Source organism: Coenobita brevimanus, chromosome 30 (assembly GCF_032717465.1).
Source record: "Coenobita brevimanus isolate Jiangsu-jjx chromosome 30, ASM3271746v2, whole genome shotgun sequence".
NCBI lineage: Eukaryota > Metazoa > Arthropoda > Malacostraca > Decapoda > Coenobitidae > Coenobita > Coenobita brevimanus.
Genome location: NC_136983.1, coordinates 44,165,795 through 44,174,534, shown reverse-complemented (window position 1 = coordinate 44,174,534; position 8,740 = coordinate 44,165,795). Strand labels below are relative to the sequence as shown.

Here is an 8,740-nt window from a genome sequence, read left to right as displayed (position 1 = left end):
TTCATGCAATATTATCCATATTTAGAAGCAACACTAACACCAACATTAGTAGTAGTTCATGTACCATTCATAACTGAAGACCTGTTCACAGTATACCAAATACATCCCTTCCCCTATAAAAATAACAACACTTTGGTCATCATCAACATCAACACAGACACCGAACTCATCATGGTCTCCAAGAGATGGAACACTGTCACTTTCGCAAGTGAATCAATGATTGAACGAAAGTGCCGCACATCCTTACATGCTGTTCATCTTTGTCCTGAGTACATTTTCACGTTTCAGCCTACTGATACAGTTCCTTGTGAAATGGCTATCATCAGAGATGACAATATTCATAATCATTGCAACTTCACTTTTGCTCCAGATAAGCTTGTACACCATCAACGCATCGGACACTCACAGTTTTTTTTATTTCCCTCATAACACATCAGTTTACATAGTCTGTCCAGATATACCACCATCTCATACTTCAGCCTCAGGATTATATATAGCACCAGACTACTGTACGGTATTTACACCAGCCATGTCTACTTTATCCACCATCAATCACTACGCCATCCTCAATCATACACACAAACATTTCCACCCACTGCCTGATATGGACTTAAACATGAGCACAAGTATTAAGTTGACTTCACCTAAGTTTGAAACTATGCAACTGATCAATGAAACAATGAAGCCCTGGGAAGATTTGAGTTTGAGTATGTTCAACCCATACTATGTGTATAGCCCAGCACCTACTGTCTTTATAATCTTCTGCATTGTATTTGCAGTAGTGCTGTTCGCAATGCACAGAATGCATGCAAGAATTGCAAATTTGGAGTCAGTATTTAGTGGGGGTAGAGTTAACATCCAAGTTAACCCCCGTGAATGAAGTGTACAGATTTTGTATATAGTATTAATTATATATATATATATATATATATATATATATATATATATATATATATATATATATATATATACATATATATATACATAATACAAGAAGAATGACCCATTAATACAAGAAGAATGACCCATGATATAGAAGTATGGCATACCAGTACCATTATCTTTAAATGAAATATTAATAACTCTTATCATAATCTTAATTTTAAACTATTTTTTTTTTTGCATGTATGCATATCACTACAATAACCCAAGTATATACTGTATTACAGTTAAATAGTTTACCTTTAGTGCATTTATTCAAATATGTATACAACTTGTTTGAAATGTAATATTACTAGATCATTGCAATTTACCATGAATATTATATGTATACAATATTATAATCAATATTATGTACTAATAGATAAGCATATGTCAATGATGATTGCTGTCAGAGGACCTTCAGCGGCATGGCCGAGCAATGTTAGGACTCTATATTATAATTACAAATCATAATAGATAGATAGATAAATAGATAGATGGACGGAGCTCCAGGCAAGCCTGGGAACGGGAAGTGATCTTGCAAGTTAACTGAGGAAATGTTGACAATACACAGGAAGCAGCAAGTCAGGGGATGATATAGGTAGTGTGTCAGCGAGATAGCATACGAACAATGCCTAGTGACCATACACACACATACACACATACTTACACACAGGTTTCTAGGACTTTCCAACCACAGTGTAACACACGTGACACGACCCCTGCTACACCAGAATTTAGGAAGCAGAGCTCAGAAGGAGGCTAGCTATAGAACCAACAGGTAGTGGAGAGAGTGAACAAGAAGAGGGGTCCAACTAGACTTACTTAGTGTATTCAGTCTCTGTAATACATACACTGCTCAACTTAAGATTTTCTCTGAAGATAATAAACCAAGATAAACCCCCTGTATTCATTTTTAATTCCTACTACAAGAACTGAGTCACAGGGTATGGTAAGGTAGGTTAGGTTAGGGTAGGGTAAGGTAGGGTAGGGCAGGGTAGGGTAGGGTAGATTAGACATTATTTTTTTCGTATATTTTTTTTGTCCACACGAAAGCATCAACACACTTTCGTCAGAGAGAGAATGTCACCCAGTACCGTACGCACATCATATCAAAATTCCACTTTCTTTTCTTTCTTTCTTTCTTTCTTTTTTTGAAGGAAAGAAAACACAAAGGCTGAAGAACATTTTATATATACGTTGTGTAGATTTTTGCCTTGACGTGTAATGAAAATGATAAGAAGAATTGGTTTTAGAATTTGGAGAAAGGAATGGGGAGGTAGTACATCCACCCACTTTTATTTACACCCATCTACATCCACCCACACCCACCCACACCCACCTAAACCTCCTCCCTCTTCATACTTACACCCATCTGCAGCCACCTACACCCACCTACACCTCCTCCCTCTTCATACTTACACCCATCTACACCCACCCACACCCACCTACACCTCCTCCTCCCTCTTCATGCTTCTAAGTAGGGTGGCACAGGAATCCAGGTCGTTTCTGTTTGAGGTCACGAGGTCACAGAGGCGCTGGCGGTAACAGGTGTCATCACAGCCAACAGCCAAGTACGGGTCGGCATCACTGACAAAGTTCCTGGGAAAAGAAAGAAAGAGAGAAAGGAAGAAAACAGAAAAAGAGAGAGTGAGTGAAAAAAAAAAATCGTGTAGTGGCAGTAAGAGCCAAATTACCCCTCTGATTTCTAAATGCTTGCTTTACGTAGGACAGTGGCGGGATAAGTCGCTCGAGGGTCAACGTTACGAACACACTACTACCTTGATTAGTCTTGCAAAATTTCTGTCACATGAAAAAGTCTGCTTCACTGACTGTCATTATAAGACTACTACTACTACGACTACTACTACTACTACTGCTACTACTACTACTATTATTATTGCTATTATTATTATTATTATTATTATTATTATTATTATTATTATTATTATCATCATCATCATCATCATTATTATCATCATCATCATTATTATCATTATTATTATTATTATTATTATTATTATTATTATTACCACCACCACCACCACTACTACTACTATACTACTACTACCGATCTTACTCACGAAATCTCCCAGGTGCGAATCTCACCTGTAATAAAGATCAAACAGCGTACGGTCCAGCGCCATCCTCTCCACCAGGTCCTGCCAGTCCTGCGGGGTGAGACTGGCCATCCCGTACAGGTCCCTGGCGCTGTACTGTTTATATATGCGCAGTGTTCCCGTCTCCTGCGCCTCCGTCAGGTTCGCTACGTAGGTCTCGTGGTCTAGAACAAGCTGGGAGGAACGTGGGAGGATTAAAGATAGAGCTAGCTTACTTTCTGGCTCTATTAATTCGTCAGAAATTTGATAGAATGAAGGACAACTTTTAAAAATCGTCAGAAGTCAGAAGGACGAAGTTAGAGATATTGTTTCCTTGTCTCGAGGTGTAGAACGAGCTGGGAGGAAAGTAGGAGTGTTAAAGATAGAGCTAGCTTACTTTCTGGCTCTATAAATTCGTCTGAAGTTAGGGAGAACGAAGACCAAATTTAAAAATCTCTCTTCCTGCGATTAAAAATAGAGCTAACTTACTTTCTGGTTCTATAGAATCGTCAAACGGTGAGACAGAATGCAGGACAAGGTTAAAAATCTCGTTGTCTGGTCTCGTGGTCTTGAACAAGTTTGGAGAGAGTTCGAGAGTTAGTTTATTCTTTAACTGGCTACAAATATCAAGACTTAACTAGAATGAGACAGTTAGACCATTCCATATTAATGAACTTGTTTTTCTCGTGTTTGGTTTACGTGGTTCTTCACTAGATTTTTAAAGCAATGCATTCCACAAACACCTTACCAAACTTCACTCAGCAAACACCGACTGACATCAACACGACACCTGATCAGCGAACACCTCATGAAAATATAAATTCGTAAAGCCTTCGACGCTATTCCCCCAACGCAAACAAAACACAAACATAGTAAACATCAAACAACACTGACACGTTTGAATCACAACCCCAAAATCTTACATCTCTCTCTCTCTGGCAAGTTTGAAGTAATTACAGTATGTACTTTGAATTACAACGCTTAGTACATATCTATCTATCTATCTATCTATATACCTAGGCTGCTTCCCCCAAGGAAAGGGAGGTAGCCGAGACAGGACGACACACTCCCCATTTACTCATCCATTCAAACACATTCATTCGCATCTTAGCCCCAAAGGGGAGAACGGACAGATCCTCACCGCACCACACCGCACAAGGGTCAACTGCGCAATGCAATCAGTGACATCCGCAGCAGGGCCCGACAGCAGAACTGGTTTACCCCTGCCACATCATAACAGACCCATCCCCTTACCAGCACCTGACCTGACTAGCTGATCAGATCAAATGCGGGAGAATATCCCCTCAGGGCTGCGTCATCACTTATTCATTCACAATTTCTCTCCATTTATTTCTGCCACGCACAGCCACTCTTCCTTGCTCAACAGACATCCCTCTCGCATCCAGCGCTCTCTTCACACTGTCCATCCATCCTATTCGTGGTCTTCCTCTCAGCCTTACACCCCTCACATCAGATCTAGTTATCTTTTTCACCAATCGCTCATTATCCATTCTCTCCATATGCCCAAACCATTGCCACACCCTCTGCTCAACTCTACCAGCCATCTCCTGAACAACTCCAGTTCTCCTTCGCACTTCATCATTTCGCACCCGATCCATACGCGTCACTCCACACATACTCCTCAGACACCTCATCTCCATTACATTCAAACTTTTCCTCTCTGCTACACCCATATTCCATGTTTCAGCCCCATATAACGCAGTCGGTACATATCCCCTCTTGAAAATCCCAGTGCTTCCTAGTAAAAATCTAGTTCGTCCTCCAAATAAAATCAGTAGCCTAGTTCATCCTCCAAATAAAATCGAGAGTTATTCATCCTCCAAATAAAATCAGTAGTTCATCCTCCAAATAAAATCGGTAGCCTAGTTCATCCTCCAAATAAAATCGAGTGTTAGTTCATCCTCCAAATAAAACAGAAAGGAATTTACAATCTCATTTCCTCAATGTTCCCGTGGGTCAGGAAGCTCCGTTGCACCATTTCCTGAGCGATTTATTTTTGGATATGGCTGGCTGATACCATGTTGCATCTTATTTATGCAGGGTATGGCGATATTGCAATGACTTAACATATGAATGGATGGTCCTGTACAATAAGCATAATGAATCGCTTAGGAAGAGGTGTTTGGGGGAGTATGGCGATATTAGAATGATTTAGGCAACACAAAAGACGAGAGGAAAAAAAATAAACAAAATAAATCGCTTAGGAAGAGGTGTCAGGGAAAGAATGGCCATACTGGAATGATTTAGGCAACACGAGAGTAAAAATAAGCAAAATAAATCGCTTAGGAAGAGGTGCTAGGGAGCTTTCTTAACCGAGGAGAATGAGAGACTTGGTGTTATCATCTGGGTGTGCAAGATTTACGTAACGCCTTCACACAAGCGACTTACTCTGGGTGTGCAAGGTTTACGTAACGCCTTCACACAAGCGACTTACTCTGGGTGTGCAAGATTTACGTAACGCCTTCACACAAGCGACTTACTCTGGGTGTGCAAGATTTACGTAACGCCTTCGCACAAGCGACTTACTCTGGGTGTGCTAGATTTACGTAACGCCTTCACACAAGCGACTTACTCTGGGTGTGCAAGATTTACGTAACGCCTTCACACAAGCGACTTACTCTGGGTGTGATAGCTTTACGTAACGCCTTCACACAAGCGACTTACTCTGGGTGTGATAGCTTTACGTAACGCCTTCACACAAGCGACTTACCCTGGGTTTGCTAGATTTACGTAACGACTTCACACAAGCGACTTACCCTGGTCGAATCTAGCCTGTCGCCGTCGATGTGGTATACCCGATAGGCCGGATTGAGGTCATACCAGGGCGTGACGCTGGGGCAGACATACGCAACTCCAGTGGGACGATCCGCCGCGTCGTGGAAGATCTCGAATTCGTCGTAGTGAGTGTGACCGAAGAATTGGGCTCGGATTGTGTTTTCATACCTGTGGATAGATAGATAGATAGATGGATAGATAGGTAGATAGATGGATGGATAGATAGACAGATACATACATAGAGAGATGGATGGATAAATGGAATGATGGATGGATGGATGGATAGATAGATAGATACATACATGGATAGATAGATGGATAGATGGATGGGTAGATAGATGGATGGATGAATAGATAGATGACTCATTACCCTCTGATTGTGTTCTCGTACCAGTGGAGAGATAGATAGATAGATAGATAGACAGATAGACAGATAGATAGATAGATAGACAGATAGATAGATAGATAGATAGATAGACAGATAGATAGATAGATAGACAGATAGATAGATAGATAGATAGATGGATGGATATATGGATAGAGGTGACTGATAGGTAGATGGATAGATAGATAGATTGCTAAATAGATGGATGGGTGGATAGATAGATGACTGATTGGTAGATAGATAGATAGATAGATAGATAGATAGTTGACTGACAAGTAGATGGATAGATAGATGGATAAGAGAGAGAGAGAGAGAGAGATGGCTGATAGGTGGATAGATAGATGGATAGATAGATGAATGATATGTTGTTAAATAGACAGATAGATAGATAGATAGATAAATGGATAGACAACAGGAGGACTTACACTGATATACCGTGGAAGGGACAAGAGACAGATAGATGGATAGATAGATGGATAGATAGATAGACAGACCGATAGATAGACCGATAGATAGACTCACCTTAGCACAATCCTGTTATACTCTCTTGACCACGTCCTCTCACTCTCCTTTATACCTGGAGGAACGTGACCCAAGATGTGCACTAACTCTCCAGCCGTCTCAGCCTTGAACAGCTCGCCCTCCAACCATGCCAACTCTCCACCGGGGTCCTGAGAGTCCTGCACTAGCCACCTGAAGGAGAGTGCAGGAGAGTTACATAAATAGGGCATACAGACTTTGAGATGCCTTGACGCTGTGTGTGTGTGTGTGTGTGTGTGTGTGTGTGTGAGAGAGAGAGAGAGAGAGAGAGAGAGAGAGAGAGAGAGAGAGAGGTGTATGTGTGTGTGTGTGTATGTGTGAGAGAGAGAGAGAGAGAGAGAGAGAGAGAGAGAGGTGTATGTATGTGTGTGTGTGTGTGTGTGTGTGTGTGTGTGTGTGTGTGTGTGTGTGTGTGAGAGAGAGAGAGAGAGAGAGAGGGGTATGTGTGTGTGTGTGTGTGTGTGAGAGAGAGAGAGAGAGAGAGAGAGAGAGAGAGAGAGAGAGAGAGAGAGAGACAGACAGACAGACAGACAGACAGACAGAGGGAGAGAGAGATACAGACAGAGAGAGGCAGAGACAGACAGAGACAGAGAGAAGGGAAGCAGCACCCAAAAAATAAACATTAAAAAAACACTCACACATTAGACGCGTATCCAAACATCGTATTAAACGAGATGATTCTGAAGCCTGGTTTGATGAGGACAGAGTAGTAGGCTGCCCTCCTCACGGTAGAGTTGTCCAGATCAGGCACTAGCTGACTCCACTGGGCCGTCAGCTCAGCGTACAGCCAGTCAGCACTCAGATCAGCGCTGAGGGAAGCATCAGGGTCTGGAAATCTGATGGAGAAGGAAGAAAAATGAGGAACTGTGAATGAAGGAGAGGGGGAGTGAAAGGAGGCTAACGAGAGCGAGGAGAGTGAAAATATGAGGTAGATGGATGGATAGATAGATGGATAGACAGGCAGAACACACACACACACACACACACACACACACACACACACACACACACACACACACACACACACACACACAGGGATCGGTGAAAAAACGGCAATGTTAAATGTAGCACTCAATAATCCACCCACAGAGCATGACGCCTTCACGCTGTGGCACCGACATAACCAGGAGGTGGAACTGTCTGATTATACAAACGTCCCTCAACTCCCTATACCCCAAAAGGAGGAGGATGGACTGCAAGAGAGGGGTGATGTCAGCCTGTAGTCCACCGGGTTTACGTTCTGGATAAGTGTAGAACCACAACAATAACAGCAACAAAAAAAGAAAATGTTAAAATAATAAGTGCTTTTTTCCTTGCTAAAAATAATCCTCTGACACTAGGAAGAACAAACTAAAATTGGAGACCCGAAATCTGCAAGCAAACTTTGACATTTTTTTCGAAATTCCTTTTTAAAAATACATTAATACAAATATCTGCTTGCATTCGTACCGCAAACAAGAGTAAAACGAACGAATCACCGAACCAACACCCTAGAGGTCCCGTTCCAATCGAGCTCGCTTCGGAACTGCGCTCGAAGCCGAAAGGAAAACATGCCTGAACTGAGAAGGTTTGTTTGGTGTCTCGCGGTTCTGAGTCCGTCTTTTGGCAATTAATCTCCCTTTCTTTACAGTTCTGAGGCTATAAATTCCTCTTCAAGGCCTCAATAGAAAATCTGAGGACTCGAGATATCAAACCCCAGAATAGACGTGGTAATTTTCAAGGCAACTGGTTCAGAAATAAGGAGTGTGGGTGTGGAAGAGTGTTGGTAAGCTCACTACCACCACCACCACAACCACAACCACCGCCACCACCACCACCAACAACAACAACAACAAGGAACAAAGAGAAGCATTAAGACGAGGCTGAACCAAACGGGGCATCGCCAAAGTTAAGCATCATAATTCACTAGAGTGTAGCAACCTTGCGTGTAAGAATCATTAGGGTGTGACAGTCTGACAGGGCAGCTTCTAGAGACGACCCAGCACAAAAAAAAAAAAGA

General features: G+C 41.9%; 1 protein-coding gene across 1 annotated transcript in view; it reads right to left on the bottom strand.

Moving 5' to 3' along the window:
• Positions 1 to 2,369: 2,369 nt before the first annotated feature.
• The window catches only part of LOC145395313 (sphingomyelin phosphodiesterase-like), a 12,079-nt gene continuing 5,708 nt past the window's right edge, over positions 2,370 to 8,740 (bottom strand). Inside the window, exons 8-12 of the mRNA XM_080268991.1 lie at positions 7,380 to 7,577; positions 6,724 to 6,894; positions 5,798 to 5,984; positions 3,031 to 3,215; positions 2,370 to 2,523 (exon numbers count right to left, since the gene is read on the bottom strand). Coding sequence (XP_080125117.1) covers positions 2,370 to 2,523; positions 3,031 to 3,215; positions 5,798 to 5,984; positions 6,724 to 6,894; positions 7,380 to 7,577 — 895 coding nt within the window. The remainder of the gene's footprint in view (positions 2,524 to 3,030; positions 3,216 to 5,797; positions 5,985 to 6,723; positions 6,895 to 7,379; positions 7,578 to 8,740) is intronic.